Below are 19381 nucleotides of genomic sequence, written 5' to 3'. Positions count from 1 at the left end.
AGAGAAATATATGACATGCACTCTGCTACAAGGAACTGAGTCCAAATGGAATGGAATGCAAAATGTGCAAAATCTTTATGGCTTGCATGCTTTAATGAGTCCATGGCAAAATCTAAGAGGAATTCCTTCTTTTCTTTTCTTCTTGTCTTTTTTTTTTAAATATATGTATAAAAGTTTAGCCGGTGGGCCCCCACTCTGAGGTGACATAAATGGGGGCGGGTTTGGAGGGTGGTTCGGACTCGTGAATGCCCTCTGCCAATAGTGGTACGCGGGGCCACGTGGCGGGAGGAGGACCGGTTTGGGCGACCAGTAAAAGGGAGAAGGTTTGACGAGGGGGTAAGTACGCGATCCTACGGCTAGGATAACCTTATCCTAGCGCGGCGAGTAGAGATTTGGATCGTTTACCAAGGAATTAGGAGGAGACGAGGTGACGACATCTGTGACCGGAGTTAAGGTTTTGGCTTGGGAAATGGACGGTTAGATGTAACTCTAGACAAGATATGTCACGCATGTCGACCGACACGTAGCGGTGATCCCCTCTCTTTACTGTCCTAGGATATAGTAGGGGTAATAACCCAGCTCTTATTCTACCCCCTTATTCTCCGTTATTTGTCACAAGGGTTATACAAAATATTTATATATATATATATATATATATATAACTTATATATGCAAAGGCCAAAGAGGAAGAGAACAAGGAGAGAAAGCTGAGATCTTTAGAGAGAGAAAGCGGAACAGTACTACGCTTCTGACCTTTTTCTCTCTCCTCTCGTCTCCTCTTTCCTTCCTTTCCCTTCTTCCCATCATTATATTCTCCCCATCCTCCAAGGAGTCAGAGAGAGACAGAGGGAGAGGTAACTAGATCTAGAGAGAGATGGGGAGAGGGAGAGTTGAGCTGAAGAGGATTGAGAACAAGATCAACCGGCAGGTGACCTTTTCGAAGCGGCGGAACGGGCTGCTCAAGAAGGCGTACGAGCTCTCCGTCCTCTGCGACGCCGAGATCGCGCTCATCATCTTCTCCAGCCGCGGGAAGCTCTACGAGTTTGGCAGCGCTGGGTAAGAAACCCCTCTAAATTTGTATTAGGTTTCCATTTTTACCATTAATATACGTAGATCGATCTGATACCTAAAGATCTTTTTCCTCCATCTCTTTGCCGTTTATATGCTAAGCTTTTCTTGAAAGAAAAGGAAAGGAAGAAATCTGCTACTACTGCTTACTACTACTCTCTTCTCTGGCCTCGCTTATGGTATCATCTACCAACTCTTTCCTTGGTTTCTTTAGCTCTTTTCTTGATCGCTCTCACTGGTTAGGCGTCCGTGTGTGCTTGCATCTGGATCTGGAATCTTTCTTACCTCCAAATCTCTAAACCCTAAGTCTTTCTTGGTGGTAGCAACGTGAGGGTTGCGAGAGAAAAAAGGAGGAGCTGTTCTTTCTATTTTTGTCCATTTGGTGTTTGAATCGTTTCAGGCCAGTTGTGGCTTACCATTTGTCTTTGTCACACACTAGCCAGTCAGATCTCGGTTTTATATTTGTTTACTATTACTATATTCGAGATGGTTTGAACCGGACCCGGATATAGATCAATCTACTCTCTTCATTTTTAGCGGGATATTGGATGCAGGCACTGGCTACTCCCTTTACTCCGTCGGTTAAAGGAGTAGTTCTTCAGGTTTCTTTTCTTGGTATCTCAAAGCAAATAGGATCAGTTGCCTTTTCTGGTAACCATTTCGAAAACAAAAAATATGCATAGACTCATGGTGTTAATTGATTTTGGAGCTTAGTTAGATTTCAGAGTGTATTATTTCTGGTATATTTTTTATTATATATATATTATCTGGAAGAACTTAAAAGGTAAAGCAAGGAGGACTTGTGCTCCTTGTCGTTGATTGCCTATACATTCAGATGAAGTTTATTTCACAGTCACTGAGCTTTTATTTTGTTTATTCGATATGAAGTAGCGCAAGGTACTTTTTCTTTAACTTTCTTACCGTAGGTTGTTTGTAAGTTTAATTTCTGCCATTTATCAGAGTCTTTCACCATGTAGAGATTTACTTTAATACATAAACATATTTGTCTTTCTCTGTACCTTTTTCTTGGGAAAATATTTCATTATATTTGGTAAGAGGTAATCTTCAAGTTCCCCAGAAGCCCCGGCGATAGTATTTTTAAATTTCATGAATATTTAAAAGAAGCACTCAGAATATATATTCATAATAACAGTTGATACTATGTAAACCAAAACTGCATTTATTCTTAATAAGTTTCTCTAATGTGGGTTATTCATATATTTTTGTCTTTTGATGAGAAAGCCACTCAGATTGGGAAGCTGGCAGAACTGCTTATTCATGTAAGATTAACTGATCTCAAGCAGAAGTAGTTGAGTGGCAATGTGAAAAAATTTCTATCACGATAAAATCGCCTATGACAACAAAGAAAATAAGTACTAAAAACTGTTCAAGCTTCATTCTTATATTTTTATTGCTAATGCATGCTTTAGGGCAATCCTGGGATGAAATTCATGCATTATCTTGATCTGAGCAATTACTTGTCATTGGATTGGCAATTATATGTCTTCGATGCATTTTTATTTTTGCATGACGGGCTCATTTCACTTACTGATATACTACTGAAAGGAAATTGTTGTCGTTAGTGGGTGCAGTCCAGACTTTGACAATATCATTTTGTGAACAGTAATGTTTGCTATTATAAAGTACGTGCTTACACACTTTGTAGTTTATATAACATGCAAGAACATATGACATCATTGTTTACAAGCTAAATGTTGAGTGAATTATGTTTTATAATAGAATAGAATGCATATATAACAAGCAGAAAAATTAAAACCAAATAATATATAATGGTATGGTAGGAGATGTAAAAGGGGCTCATAACATACGATTGTTTTGGATTTAAATATCAACGACACTGTATAAGTAGAACGCTGTTTAGTTTTCACTTTTGTCAACCAAAAAAATAATAATAATCAACTTATTTTTAGAATTTGGAGGAGCCTTGTGTGCTATTAATATTTCATTTTCCGATAGTCATATAACATAATAAGGTTGTAGCTTACACTATGTTCAAATAAGTTATATGTCTTTTAAGACATACATGTTCTTCGACAAACGATGGTGTTTTATTAAAGCATGGAAGAATCCTCTGTCAACTATATTTGAAGGATCCAGGAAGCAATAATAATAGGTTGGGGATGCCAAAAATATGGTTTTTTTTCTTATCACAGGAATATAATTAGAAAATCTAAATTATATTAAAAATTAGTATGCATTGAAACAAATTTAATGCCCATTTAGATAAACACTACTGCTTTTTATTTTCATTTTTTTTTCTCTTACTGCATATTTGAAATATTCAAATGCATAGGAGTATTTGACAGAAATTATTAGACATGTTTTGTTTTGATACTAGTGGGAAGAGCTTTTCTTGATAATTAGCATATACAGATGATGTGTCTTTCCTTCTGTGTGATTATATATAATTACATAACAGAATAAATATTAATGGTTCATCATCTTATGTAGCAAAAAAGAAGGAATTTCGAATCTCGTGTACAACATAATTATACAATGGTATACTATATGATGCTGAAAGCTCACATGTATACACTAAAGTTACACACAAAAAGGAACTTTCTGAGAAACTCTTATGAGCATAAAATAGTAACTGTTAAACAAAATATCCGATGTCATAAGAGTTTTCTCTTCATTGTGACTATAATCCCCTTTTATCCTTTAACTTCCCATCTAAGGTCAATGAAGGGCATTTATGAAATTGTAAATTGTATACCTTCATTTCAACAGTGCCTTTTTTCTTCTTTCCACTTGCCATGCATAATAAATATATCATGGTGGCATGAAATGGAATTCTTTCATTAACTATTGCTGATAACAGTTTATACTTTGTGTTCAGTCTTTCGTGTTAACTCACAAACTGCTCTAAAATATTAAGCTGTTGAAAAATAATAATTTTATATTTTATATTTTAACACTTTCGTTCCTTTTAGGCTAAGACATTTTGATTGGCCCAAAAATTGGAGTTAATTTAAATAGTTGAAAATTTTATCATTTAAATGACAGAAGGGTCTAACAGGGTTTGAACAGATAATTATTTATACTAATATCATGTTAACTCATCAACTCCTCTAAAAGTTTAAGTTCTTAGAGAACGATAGTTTTTATATTTTCATATTCTAACATTTTCATAACTTTTTTCATAATATGCTATCTGCAGTAGCTAGATCTTGTGTGTTTCACATGGTAGAATTTATTTTACAGTATAAGAGTCTTAGTGGAGCATATGCTACCTTTTATGTCATCCATGCCAAGTAGTTTAAAAGATATTTCAAAAATATAAGGTCGGCACATGAGAATATGTGACAAAGAAAAAGAAAGAGGCATTTTAATGAAAAAAAAAAACACAAATTATTCTTCGACCTTCTGAATTTTGTAGCATACCTTATAACCTATGAAGAATAAAATTGCAATTTCAACTCAGCTTTTGGAAAGAACTGCACTTTTTTTTTTCTTCTGTTAATACAGTAGTCAGAACTTAACAGGTGTAACTTGTCTTTGTATTTAGCTTATTGTACATTTCTCTAGTATAAACTTTTGATTCTTTGGTTCATGTCGCGTATTAGAAGAATATCATCAAGATGATAGATACTCTTCAGATAGAAAGAGCACACGACAAGACGTTGAGTTTTTTATTCTAAAAATTAGATTTGTCAGCAACAGTTTTGTTTGTAGGTTAGGTCATGAATTACTTGTCTCTGTCCTTTCTAAGAGGAAAATGATCGATATTTATGCAATTTACTATCAAGTGTATGTTTCACTTGTCTATATAGTTGCATTATCCACATAAATTTTGATTTAAGTGCAGGAAGACCTTTCAAGAACTAACTTTGATGTTATATTTTACCAATTATGGAATGTCTACATATTTTTAAGTATAAACAATTTCTTTTTCTTTTTCATCATGATATCTCAATATCTCAGTCTTATTATGAGTATTTATGACTGATTGATCGCTTAAAGCAAAAGATAGAATCAAGAAGACCAAAAATGAGAACATATTTTTGGCTTCTATCTACCTGCTGCCAATCTTTCGGTATTGGAGCTAATTCACTCAAAGAAGGATTTTTGAGAGTTTAATCTGCATTGCTTGTCAAACTACTGGGAAGACCTAGTCTGAACCAAATCTTAAAATATATTTTTTCGTTAGGCAACTGATTTGAATGGTCTATAGTCTCAATATATTGTTCTTATGACTAATAGATAATATACTTATCCAATCAACTCAAAATGTGTCTTAAGTAATTAAGTCGTTTATATACAAACAATTGCACATTTTTTTCCTGCTGGTAGTGTATTATATCCCTTGCTTGATAAGTCTAAGTTTTACCATCTATAAATTGATAATATAATGATCTCGGAAGTAGACAAGGTCACTTGATGGAATGAAACTTTAAAGAGTCTTCATGTCCATGCATTTTTCAAGTTAGAGTTTAAAGAATCTTCATGTCCATGCATGTTTCAAGTATAATTACGTGGCATGAAGGTCTCCACCTTTAAGTTCTTCACCAGCTTAATTTTAGAAATCAGATTTCCTTTTTTTGGCTATCAAAATCTATGATAATGCAATAACATTCTTGAATAATTCTAGTCCATTAGATATTAGCCCATAATTTGGAGAGAAAATTCCGAATATTATCCTAATCAATTACCATCAAACTGCTCTCCTGTACTGCCTAAACTTTCTTGTCGCTTGTTAAGAGTTTTGCACCTGATGAGGAGTATATGATATATTTGGTAAATGATGCTTAAAATTGTTTCTGATTAGATAAAAGGAATGGCACTTCAGTCTACATATCGAATAAATACTTTTATCTTTCTACATCCCTTCTATCTCCTGGAATTTTGGTTTCTCCTTTTACTCATCTCCAGAAAGTTATTCATTTTTGTTAGATTTTATATTCACTTTATTGTTTTAATGAAATATGGGTTTAACAGGATTCGAATTCAGAACTTCTGTTATGATATCATGATAACTCATTAGAGAAGATTTTTATATTTTTATATTTAACAAAACTAGCGTGTGCTTCTCTTATAAAATAAGAAAATTCATACGGGAACAGCAAATAATTCCATCAATATCTTGATTTTAATACTTTATCAACAAAACCTTGTGAATAAACTATTTTCATTGTTTCAGTTGAATATGACCTTCAGAACGGAACAACCTTAGTATTCACCAGCAAGCGGAACTTGTTATAAGTTCTTATTGTTTTTAATTAGATTATTCACTTGGTACGAGATCCTACTAACATTTTAATGTTCTTTTATGGTTTTTATGTTCATTTTTCTTGAAGACGGTGAATTGTTAGTCAGATATTTGTTATTTTCTACAGGATATATACACTAACAATTTCATCTTCTTTTTTCACTTGAAATCAGAAATCAAGAATAAAACCAAAACACACAGCATTATATATAGCCCACATGCATGCACTAGAGAAACACAATATCAATTATTCAAATGTTGCTTAACTTTGTTCAATTATTTATTATTGACCATCAAAATCTGTTCATTTCTGGTAAATGCGACTAACCATCTTATGCATTATGCAGTCTGTAGCCTTTTATGGAGTAACAATTACTAATGGAAAACAAACTAAGATATTCCTTCTTCCATTTCTGTAGTACTAGTAAGACATTAGAGCGATACCAACGTTGCTGTTACAACTCCCAAGATTCTAATGCTGCTGATCGTGAGACTCAGGTTTGCAGAGTAAGAATTCAAGAAAGAGGATGGCAAGCATTCCTTGTTAATTCATTTAAAATCCTATTTGTTTCCAATGCAGAGCTGGTACCAAGAAATGTGTAGGTTGAAGGCGAAGTTTGAGTCTCTACAGCGCTCTCAGAGGTTCATTTTCACCTGAAATGATAATAATTAGAACGAGTGTCATACATTTTAACCACCCATAGTTAATATATATATATATATATATATATAATGCTCTCGTTGTTTTAAATCTTTATCTAACTTCCATGTTCACGATTGATAATAGGCAATTGCTTGGCGAGGATCTTGGACCATTGAGTATCAAAGAGTTGCAACAACTGGAGCGACAGCTCGAATCTGCTCTAGCACAGGCCAGACAGAGAAAGGTGCTTAATTTCTATCATTATCCTTAATTTCTTCATCTTCTCCTCTTAAATTATTTTCCATAGTCTAAAAACCGTACCATTAATTTGGAGACTACTTTTGAGTTTAACCGCTTTCAAGATACTTTCACATAAAATTCTTTTCTTTAAAAAAGCATAGAGTTCCTTGCACTGCATTGCAACCAAAGAAGGGTAAGGGAAAAAATGGTTAGAGTACTGAGAAAATAAGGTCTCTTGTTTGCCTTTGCATACTACTCTTTGTAAAGAAATACTATAATGGAAATAGTGAGCAATTTCTTAGGTTCATGAGGGGAAAAAATTTCAACGGCTATCATGCCTCTTTGATGGTATCAATTCTATAGTTAACTAGACAAGAGGCTTTGCCAACTAGAAAACAACATATATATCTAAGATTTTGAGGTGAATGAGTGAATTTACTCAAACATAGAAGTGCATATATAAAAGAATAGGAGCTACTTGATTGAGGGCCCTAAAACAGTAGGAAATTGTGAGCAAGCATATCACATAGTGACGATCGAGGTTCTTGTCCATAATAGAGTTGTATTAAAAAAAAAATCTATATGACAAATCCCAAATAGTTACTATTAAAGCTTAGCAATGTATGTTGAGGACCCTTAACAATGATATCAACACAGAAAAAAAAAAACAGCAGGAAGCTTCAACCACTGAAAGAAACAGTTAGAAATATTGAAGCTAAGCCGACTAAAGAGTATTCTGGATCTACTTAAAAGGAAGTAGATTTGAATGCTTGGTCTTGGGTCAAAACACACTGCAATATAAGGGCCTTGGCTAGACCCAGACACAGACCCCATCAATTAAAAGAATAAAAGGTCGATTCTGCATAGGGGCTCCTATGCTAGCTATCCTTAATATCATAAACGTTTTTCTGGATTTAGTGTTTTTTTCATTTCATGTTGTAATGATTGTTTTCTGTCAACTTGCAGACACAGATAATGATGGATCAGATGGAGGAACTTCGTAAGAAAGTGAGACTTTTATCGTTTTCTTTTTAGTTTATCTGAACTTACACTAGTTTTAGGTTGGTAGGATCTTTTGTTACTAGTCTTTCGATAAGATTGAATGTAGTTTTATGTATTTGGTTATATACAATTTCATTCTGCTTGTAAACTGTAAATTTTGTTAAGAGAAGGCCGTAGAAAACTTAAAAAAAAGAACTGGATAAAAACTTTAACCTTTCTTATTTTACTTGCTTTACTTGCTTACAATTACATAAGATAAGACCACATATAAATGGTGGTTTACATGACTCTTAATTATACTATTTGACTTATTTTACATTACTCTTAGTTATACTATATAACTCTTTCATTTTCAACATCTAGATAACTCAAAAGATTACTATAATTTAAAGACATAAATTAAGAGTCAAACACTAGCCAATTAATTTAATTGACTAGTTAAATGGGCTAACTTAATATTCCAACAAATTTAAGCCCATTTGGTAGTTTACATATCATGTTTACACTGACTGTTATCTTCTTGACTTAATTGCGTCATATTGCAATATTCTCACTTTGCATATTTTCCATTGCAATTGCAGGAGCGTCAACTTGGAGAAGTAAATAAGCAGCTGAGAAATAAGGTAGTGGGTAAACCAACAAACCTTGATATAATCTTTTACCTTTTGAATTCATCTTGTTCTTCTTCATCATTCCAGCTTGAGACAGAAGGTGGCAGTTTTAGAGCCCTTCAAGGATCATGGGCTTCTGATGCCATCATGAGTGGAGGTACATTCTGTGTTCAGACCTCTCAATCCAGCGTCATGGACTGCGAACCCACTCTGCAAATTGGGTAAACTTTCTATTCTTGAATATATTCTACTAGTACATATTGAGACAGTTATGATTAACATTAATAGAATTTACTGCGTAGTTTTGCCGTGATTAAAAAAAAAAAAAGAAGAAAAAAAAATTAGGTTTTATATAAGATTGATAGTTTTCATGTATGCAAGGGTAAATTGCTTACCAATAATTGTGTTTCCTATGTAGCTATCATCAATTTGTTCCACCTGAAGCATCTATTCCTAGAAGCAGCGGAGGAGAGAATAATTTCATGCTTGGCTGGGTTCTTTGATCCATCCATAACAAATCAAGCAGTCAAATAATTGTATGTGCTTATGCTGTGAATGGCTCATCAAGTACTTCTACTCTAAACTACTGTGTGTGCTGTGCCCTATTTCTTTGTTTGTCTAGCTCTAGTCTGCAAACATCTATGCTACGTACTTGAACAGTTGAACCATTTTGTGTAGTATCTACTGCTGCTGACTTGGTTCTTTCTGAAGTTTAGACTTCATCAATGGCAGGTAGAGCATATCAGATAATTAAAAACTCAGAAGATTCAAATCATAAGTGAATGTTATGGGGAGTTAAAATACATTAACTGTTTCTCATGTTTATATGATTTACTATTTACGATGACAAAGCATATACATCTTGAGCTAGGAGCCTCACTTAGAAAAGAACTTAGCAAATTAATTTCAAGAATTAACTATTTTGATCACAAACTCTGGGACTGAAAGAAAAACTATCTTGATTTGGGCAACTATATAGGACTATATAGTCATGTCCTAGCTACAATTTTGTACCTAACTGGGGTATGAAGAAAGAAACATATCAGAAGTTCCAACAATGAGATCAACAACTACATGTGCAGATGTCAACAATGATGTAAAGGGAACAGACAACTCTCTCTTAATCTAACATAGAATGTCTATATAATTTAAAGGTCTATTATCACGGCAGTGGGCAGACAAAGAGGTCACAAGTTTAGTACGTTGACTGTGATTCTCAACCAAGTAAATTTGGAATTTTTTGCCTGCAATGCTTCCCAACTATAAATCTCATTTAATAGAACGTTAATTAATTGTTTTGCTTGACTATAAAAATATCATGTTGAAGAAGTGATTATTATGTGATAGTTAATTCTTCTAAAATAATGCCAACGATGGCCTAAGCAAGAGTTTATTATCAAATTAACAATTACCGCCTGATATATAATATATGACCTCTTTGTCACGTCTATCACATTCATCCAATTGAGCTTTGATTATAGCCTGATCTACGCGCAAAGGCAACGACTATGGTCAAACCAAAACCTGGTTATATTGCAATGACATCGACTTTTAATATAATATATGACTTGGTTAGATGCAAGTCAACAAGAAATAATAGTATATATATATATATATATATATATATATATATATATATATATATATATATATATATATATATATATGCATGTCGACAGAAATAAGAAAATTAATAATAATGATAATGATAATAACAATAATAATAAAAAAGACTAGTCTTACACCCAAAACCACGTTAGATTTAATTGTATCAACCACACAATCGGTCCACGTATCGAAGAGGACATTTGGCTCATCATGTACCAAAAGTGTCTCAATCAATACAAATAATATTTAATTATTAAATAGATGATATGAATCATTTTTAATAACTTATTTAATAAATGAGTTAAATGGGTTATTTAAGTTATTAATTTGAGTTATAAAGATTATCCCATTCAGAAATTGGTTATCGGATTATAAACGAGTGGCTCTTTTGGTAATCGAGTTTTTTAATTAGATTATATTAAATTTAAGCTCGTTTAAAGTGTTCAGATATATAGAGTCCAAAATTACCACCCCTATCTAAAGGGATAAAAATTAGTAAAAAATGAATACTCGCAAGACTTGACTCTCCAATCAATCAATGCATGCACAAGAACCAGTAATTAAAACAAAATGTTAGTATATAAAATTTAGACGCATGGCATTAAAGAAATAATTTATATCTTAGTCAATTCTTCTACTCAACACTTGTAATATTTGTAAATATCTATTTATCAACTAGTCTAGATAATAACTCCGACTAAATTCCCTAAACTATAGGAAGGAAAAAAGAAATGCTTTCTCTCTGTACTCAAGTTACGACTCGGTATAACCTTTCTGCTGGAAGGCCAACAATGAATTCTTATACGGAAGTTAAGAATCATGAGGATCAAGGCCAATATTCTCCAATAATGGATCTTTAGTCCTTATCTCTAATCATCAATGATGCATCTCAGTGTAATTCCATCTCTAACAAGTTCAATAACATTAAGTTTCAATGTCTTATATATATATCATGAATTTATAGGAGAATTATAAGTCAAGAAAAAATGTTAGCCATTCCTAATACATAAATACATGTTTGATAACAGCGCCAATCCTATGTGCATATAAAGTTTCAGCAAAAAATTTATTATATATAAATACCAATTTATATATAACTTTTGTCATAAATAATAAGACTCGACCATGGGACTACAATGATGACATAAGTTTAGCTTGAATTCAGTTTGAATTGGCCAGGTACCTGATTCTATTAAATTCTTGTAGTCCAAATGATCAGCTAAGAGTAATGCTATATTTCGAAATACTTTACACACATTCTATAAACATTTATAATATAGTTGCATCTCCTTCACTTCGTTTGCCTTTGTTATTAATGGCTCTCCGTCTCCTTGGCTGCATCCATTTCGGGGCTCCGACAAGGGGATCCACTCTCCTCCTACTTCTTCATACTAGTCGCCCAAAATCTCTCTAGCATGCTTAATGAGAGGGAGGCTCGCGGCCAGCTAATGGGTTTCCATGCGGAAGACGTGAAGCTTAATCACCTCCTATACGCCGACGACATTCTCATCGCAGCGCAAGCCAATGAGGCAAACGCGAACCAAAAGGTTAACTGAGAGAAATCTGCGCTTCTTCTCCCTCGATGGGTAGACAAGGAGGTTGAAACTCAAGTCAGTGCCCGACTGGGTATCCAATCTGCGACCTTCCCCTTCACCTACCTCGGGGTGATTATTTTAGATTGTAGAGTCGAAGTATGAGAGCATAGGCCTTTGGTGGACCAGGTCAGTCAGAAACTTGCCGGGGTGGAAATGTAGGGTGCTCTCTACCACCGACAAGTTCACCCTGCTAAACCCACGATCATGGCCATCCCAACTTATTGGATTGGCTATACCTGGCTACCAGATAATACGCTGGAGGCAATCGACAAGCTGGCCCGAGTGTTTCTTGGAATAATGGTGCTAGTCATGGCCTCCACCTCCTCAATTGGGACACAGTGACTAGCGCTAAAGTGGAGGGTCGCCTAGCCATTAGGAAGATGAAGACTAAGCGAGCGACGCTCCTTGGCTAGTCTTCAAGGTTCTGAACCACGCGGACTGCCCTTGGGTGAAAATCCTCAAGGCTAAATACGGGAGTCTCAACCCGTGGGACCCCTGTATCCTGATGAAGGCATCTTGGGTTTGGAGAGCTCTGGTCACCATAGCAACCAACATCCTGTCGAGATGTTGTAAGCTAATAGGCGATAGCAAACGAACGGAGACCGCCACAGAACCGTGGCTCTCGGTGGTGCCCTAGAACGATCAACCATAGCCTATACACCCAAGGCTTCTAGATGAGGCACTGATGTTCAAGGAGCTAATTGCGAGCTCTCAGCAGTAGACGGAGCTGCTCGTGAGGGATGCTAGAAATCAACCTAGCTTACGAGATTAGTGCCACTGAACTAACCAAGGAGGTCGAGCTCGACTACTAGGTCTGGTGGTCGGATAGAGCTGGTGAGCCAAAGGCCAAAGCCATCTATGCCTTCCTCCACCTAAGAAACCAAGGGGGCTGGGAGGGGTGGCGGACCCTTTGGCGTCTGTCAGTGGCACCGAGGGCGAGGTTGTTCGCCTAGAGGCTCCTCTAGAGTAGGCTTCCGATGCGAGCCCACCTGCATGCCATTTGGGTAGGGCCGGACGACAATTGCAACTTGTGTGGTCTCCATAGAGAAACCATCGAGCACCTCTTCTTCACATGTAGGTTCGCGAAAGAGGTATGGGGGTTGCTAGCTTCTAGCCAAGAGTGGGGTGATGACTAGTCCTCCAAACTATCGATGGAGTGGATAACTACACCCTGGAATGATGATCGAACGAAGCACGTGGCATGCATAGCTCTTATGGCGACCACCCTCTAGATTTTGTGGGAGCACCGCAACACTAGAGTGTTCTAGGGAACGGCAGGTCACCTGGGGTCAATCGTGCTCCAGACGGTGCAACTAACCAAGGACTATGCCGAGCAATCCAACGTGAGGGTCAGGCCGACTAGGCACGGTGTGGCCTCGTGGTCCACCTTGTAGATGGCTAGGTCAAACTGAATGTGGACGGAGCCTGCACACCCGATGAGCGCTAAGGTAGTGTTGGAGTAGTGATTTGGGATTCAGATGGGTCTCTGCTACTAGTGGCCTGGGATCCGACTTTCGAAGAATCAGTGTTGCGAGATGAAGGGAAGGCTTTAAAACTTGGGTTGCTGACTGCGATAGGTTACAATAGGGTAGGAGTTGAGACTGACTCCTTGGAGTTAGTTCGAATCCTAAGGAATGCAATCAGCTGCCCTCGGTAGCTGAGGATAGTAGTTGCTGAGTGTAGAGTATTGCTTAGCTCTTTTATAAACTACCGTGCGATGCATGTTAGATGCGATGGTAACAACGCCGCAGATTGGGCGGCCAAGCGTGGTAAGAGTAGTTCGAGTCTAGTTAGGTTGGGACTTTTTGGATCCTATCCCCCTCGAGTTATGTAACCTTATTTATGCATCCTTACTTGTAGGATAGGCACAGTTGAATATAGCTTTCTTCTAAAAAAAAAAACGTATAATATAGTATCATCTTGTGTGTTGATAGGGATGATTATGAGATGAAGATGTAAACTATCAAAAGGTAATAAATTATGATGTCATCTTATTCAAAAATGTATGCTGTGTTTATAAGTATATATATAAACCTAGAAGCTAATTACCTAGCATGCTCAATGTCGGCACTGTCGTTAAAAGATTTTTAAAAGTAGTCTATTTTAAAAGGGGGTTTATTTCACTGTAGCTATTAGTAAAATACTGATAAGATTAATATTTTATTTTTAAATAGAAATGTCTAAATTCAACGATTATATATGTAAATTAACGAAATAAAATACTAATTTTATCAGCGATCACCGTATTTATTAGCATTGAATTTTTTTTTCATATGAAAATGGTGATAGTTTTAACTAAGTCTATCTTTATTTCTCTTTTAGTTATTACACATAAAATGCTAATCATATCAGAATCTAATATATAACATGAAGATGTTAAACATTTTAACGAGCAGTCGTCGACGACTTCACGTCGCATCTAAAGACGTCAACGCGCTTATGTCACCATTTTCTAAATATACTCTTTTTTTTTTAAATTTTTAAAATCATTTACATCCCACCATCTTGATACTTCTGTATTTTATCCAAACAGCGGTTAATAAAATAGAAAATATTTTATTACTTTTAAATACAAAATAAAATACCTAAAATATCTCTCATTTAACTATAAAAATAGTCGTCCATTTAATTTTACCTTAGTCTAAAATAAATATTTAAGGGTATTATAATTATTTTGCACCTACAATTGTTTTACCTATACAGTAATTAACAGTTAGCAGAACTAACGAAAGAATATTTTAAGAAATTTTAGGTAAAATATAATATCCATATGGTAGAGTTTTATTTTGATTATTTCTTATTTGATACCCATATTCTTCCAATGAAATATTATCAAAAAAATTATCCTTCAATTTATCATTTGATCTTCTCCCACATTATACAATATTCTCGGTCATTTGTTGAAAATTGAACATCATATCATAAATAGTTAAAAAAAATTTGTAATAAAAAAATAAGGTTAATTATACTTAGCACCATAAAAATTATCGTTTTTCACATACTACGGAAGGTACTCCTGAAATTTTAAAATTATTTTTTACTACATAGACCCCTGAATTAAAGGGTTTATGTGGATTATTTTTAGTTCTAGAATTCCTATGTGTATATAGAAAGCATAAAAAATATGTACAATTAACTCTTAAAAAGACAAATAATTGAAATTAAAATAAAATAAAATTAATCAGAAGTACCAATTATATGGAACGTAAGTACCGGTCATATGAAACGAAAGTCTTAGTAAAATAGTCATATTTTATTTCTCTCTTTTAATTATTTTTTTAATAAAATATAAAAATAATAATAAATGGTTAGAATTTCCGCACTTCTACCAGATCTTTACATAAAGCCCCTTCCACACTCAGTACTCTCTCTCTCCGCGTAATGGCTGTCCAACTCCTCTCCGCGGCTCCTCGCCACGAGAGCATGCCGGAATTCTACGTCCGGCCTGAATCTCAAAGGCCACGTCTCTCCGAAGTGGTCTCCGGCGCCGACATCCCCATCGTCGATCTCATCTCATCCGACAAGCAACAATTAGTTTCCCAAATTGCTCATGCTTGCCAATCCTATGGCTTCTTCCAAGTACGTACATATCTATTACATATGCATCTATCTATATCTACTAGTCTCTCTTTCTTTCTTTCTTTCTTTCTTTCTTTCTTTCTTTCTTTCTTTCTTTCTACCTATAAAATAAAAATGAATGCATGCATAGGTTGTGAATCATGGTATACCGAGGGAGTTACTGGAGAAGGTGATGGAGGTGGCCGCCGAGTTCTTTCGCCTCCCTCGCGAGGAGAAGGCGAAGCTATACTCGAACGACCCGGCGAAGAAGGTGCGGCTCTCGACGAGCTCTAACGTGAGGAAGGAGACGGTGCACAACTGGCGAGACTACCTCCGACTCCATTGCTATCCTCTTGAGGAGTACATGCCCGGCTGGCCTTCCAATCCATCTTCTTTCAAGTAATTTCAATTTGTTTGTTCTTCTTTCTCTTTTTTCTTTCTCTCTTTCTTTCTTTTCCTCTTGCAAGGTAGCAGTAGTAGACTTTGGAATTCAATATACCGATATTTTGGTGGAGGTGATGGTATAAGCCATTGACTTTTATATGAAGGTTGGACTTAGGAAGTTGGATGGAAGTTTCCTCATCCATTATTAATTATCTTCAATTAGTAGCTAGAGACTTCTCAATTAATTAACGACAATGTGTAATAGATGACTAAAACTAATCATTTGACATTATGAAATTAATCAAACATAAAGAATAGGAAATTTTTCTAAATAAAATTAGTAAGGGCATGATCAACGTACTCTTATTTCATTTTGGGTTAAATACATTTCATCTATATTTACTTATGCTCAAAATTATTTTACTTCCGTGTACTTTAAAAGATTTCAAATTAGTCCTTCTACTTACAAATTAATGGAGCTCGCCCAAAAAAACTTAAAAATTGAATGGGGTGTTGAATTCCCTCTATTTTTTATTTTTTTATAAAATAAAAATGTCTTTCTACTCATATATAAGTATTTCTTTCTCTTTAAAAAAAATACCCACATATTTTTTCTCTTACTTTCTATATTATGCCAAATATATAATAAATTTTATTAAATCTGAGTTTTTGTGAAGTTTAATAGTTATATTACATCTAGGAATAAGATAAATATAGAGTAAAAAAAATCAGACCAAAAACCTACCCTATTTTGTCTAATAAACACGAAAATGTATTTTTTCATTTGGGTGCGTTCTATTAACTTTGATAGAAAAATTGACGGTTTGATATTTTAATCGTAAGTATAGAAACTGATTTGAGACTTTTTAGAGTTTAGAAAGATAAAATAATTCTGAGTATAAATATAAGAGGATAAAATATATATTTAACCCTTTCTTTTCTCCATCTACCAGAGAAGTCATGAGCACTTACTGTAAGGAAGTTCGTCAACTTGGCTTCCAACTTCTTGGGATAATATCTCTAAGCCTAGGGTTAGAAGAAGACTACCTTGAGAATGCACTGGGTCATGAGCAAGAGCAGCATATGGCTGTGAACTACTACCCCCGGTGCCCGGAGCCGGAGCTCACCTACGGCTTGCCGGCGCACACCGACCCGAATGCCCTAACCATTCTTCTGCCGGACCAGCGGGTGGCCGGGTTGCAAGTCCTCAGGGGAGCCGAATGGATAGCTGTGGATCCCCAGCCAGATGCATTAATCATCAACATAGGGGACCAGCTACAGGTAACTGTTAATTAACTATTGTTGTGCTATAATATAATGAGTATAATGAGTATTAGTTGTAGGAGAATGTTTTAAGTAACACCTTTTATTTTAGTGATTTTCTGATGGACGCCTATATTTTAATTAACGTAATCAGATTCTTTTTTTGTCTAAAATTTTTCTTAGTGGCACCCTTACTGTTAATTTGTTGACTTTAACTCTACAGTACCCTTTAGAAAATATTGTTCAAAAATATTTAAAATATCTTAGAAATTAGTCTTAGGAGCATTTAGTTTGTACATAAGTGTTACTTAATTTAAGTCACTCTTATATATATTTTACAACCAAACACATGGCTTAAGCATATTTTGCTTAAATTATACATAAGGTCAGTCGCATGACAAGTTATACATAAAATACTATCACAAATAGAGTATATTTTTAAGCAATATTTCTTTAATAGTTAACATGCTTATTCACATGTTAGTAACCAAATGTAAATTCGAGTATAAACTTACGCAAGAGTATAAACTTATGCAAGATAATTATTATATTTCACACTCCAATAATAAAATACGAGTATAATTATAGATAGATATATAATTTATATTTAAGAGATACGGATAAAGTTATCTTTAAAAATACCTCATGCACAAACTCTACAAGGCGTTAGTATCCCTAGGGAATATTCTTGTTCTATTAACAAGTTATTAGAGATTGATTGGCTAAAAGTTGACCCGGATGTCAATAAAAAGTTATAGAGAAAATAGAGGAAATGATGGGAGTTAAATAAATATTCATAGAATCACTAAAATATATATAGTGAGTTAGTTTAAAAACTTTCCTTAATTAATATTGTTGAAGTGAAGCTTTGCCTAGTAAGAGTAGAGAATACGCATGATGAATCACTTTGTGGACGTACGTAGGCACTGAGCAATGGGAGATACAAGAGCATTTGGCACCGAGCAATAGTGAATTCAAAGGCGGAGAGGATGTCGGTGGCGTCCTTTCTCTGTCCATGCAGTAATGCACTCATCGCTCCGGCAGAGAAGCTCACCGGAGAGGGATCCCCGGCCATATACAGGAGCTACACCTATGACGAGTACTACAAGAAGTTCTGGAGCAGAAGCTTGGATCAGGAGCATTGCTTGGAACTTTTCAAGAGCTACTAGTCCTCAAAATAATGCATCAGTACTACTGGATCATCTACTAAGAATTTGTCGTTTTTAGTGCTGGTATTACGTTATAGTACGTTGTCTATCCATTAATAAAGTACTGCATGCTTTTGTGTATACGTATGATTTGGGTTGACTCGTTAATTTCTTGAAAGGGTTATATATTAAGGAGAATTAGTCTGTTGTTATCTGTCTATATACTTATGGGTTCGTGATCCTATATATATATATATATATATATTATTGCTATATAAAAAGAAATGGTAATTTAAGAGCTCGTAGGTTATTATTGAACAATTAGATTAGACTAGAGTCGTCAACAGCTCAGCTCAACTAACACTCGAGTCAGGTTCAACTTTAAATATAAACGTGCCAAGCTTGAGCTAAATCTAAGAGTCGAAACAAATTACAAGTTGAGCCTCAGTATAAACTAGCTCGATTAATTCAAAACTTGTTATATATATATATATATATTATAACTATTAAGTCTTAATCTAATGGCTCATATATCTTCATAATAGGCTCAGCTTGAATTGAGTTTGACTTGAACCGAGCCAGACTCATTTAAGATTTGACTTAAGCTCGGCTTAAGCTGAGCCTGACTCATTTAAGGCTTGAATGGGCTCATTTAAAATCCAAATTGAGCTCAGTTCATCGAAGACTTGAATGGGCGCATCTATAACTTGAGCTTGAAATAGGCTTAGACTCGAATATAGATGAGTTGAGCCCAAACCATATTTTAGACTCAAAATTAAAAATTAATTTTGAGTCTGAGTCTAACAAGAAGTTGGCTTGCTTATACTCTTAGTTGGATAATTGGTTCCAACTCCAAATCTCCAATTTTACAATGGTACAGATTTATAATTACTTGAATTGCTCGATGAAGCAATAAATGAAGTAAATTTGAGTTAAATTTTCGGTAAAGTAGTCTGTGAAATTGTAAGTCTATCAATTGAATAGATAAGTAAGAATAGGTTTAGGATTGGGTGGGTTCGGGTCTGACCAAC

At 34.9% G+C, this 19381-nt stretch overlaps 2 protein-coding genes across 3 annotated transcripts; both read left to right on the top strand.

Moving 5' to 3' along the window:
* The first annotated feature begins 667 nt into the window (after positions 1 to 667).
* LOC140782725 (MADS-box transcription factor 6-like) lies at positions 668 to 9504 on the top strand. 2 transcript variants are annotated; one of them, XM_073129453.1, is made up of 8 exons: positions 668 to 1056; positions 6718 to 6805; positions 6879 to 6940; positions 7086 to 7185; positions 8148 to 8189; positions 8765 to 8806; positions 8882 to 9015; positions 9213 to 9504. In XM_073129453.1, the coding sequence occupies exons 1-8, from the start codon at positions 875 to 877 to the stop codon at positions 9295 to 9297; spliced, it is 735 nt and encodes a 244-aa protein (XP_072985554.1). In that variant the 5' UTR covers positions 668 to 874; the 3' UTR covers positions 9298 to 9504. The 2 variants fall into 2 exon arrangements, with proteins under 2 accessions (XP_072985554.1, XP_072985555.1); XM_073129454.1 differs by having other exon boundaries at positions 669 to 1056; positions 6718 to 6796.
* Positions 9505 to 15322: 5818 nt separating this feature from the next.
* On the top strand, positions 15323 to 18491 carry LOC140782663 (flavanone 3-dioxygenase 2-like). The gene is made up of 4 exons (XM_073129360.1): positions 15323 to 15576; positions 15707 to 15954; positions 16893 to 17220; positions 18126 to 18491. The coding sequence occupies exons 1-4, from the start codon at positions 15379 to 15381 to the stop codon at positions 18369 to 18371; spliced, it is 1020 nt and encodes a 339-aa protein (XP_072985461.1). The 5' UTR covers positions 15323 to 15378; the 3' UTR covers positions 18372 to 18491.
* Positions 18492 to 19381: the final 890 nt, after the last annotated feature.

Source organism: Typha latifolia, chromosome 2 (assembly GCF_019914945.1).
Source record: "Typha latifolia isolate L0001 chromosome 2, TyphaL0001v2, whole genome shotgun sequence".
NCBI classification, from domain to species: domain Eukaryota; kingdom Viridiplantae; phylum Streptophyta; class Magnoliopsida; order Poales; family Typhaceae; genus Typha; species Typha latifolia.
Note: the sequence above shows the minus strand (reverse complement) of the source record. Positions and strands in the feature narration are given on the sequence as shown.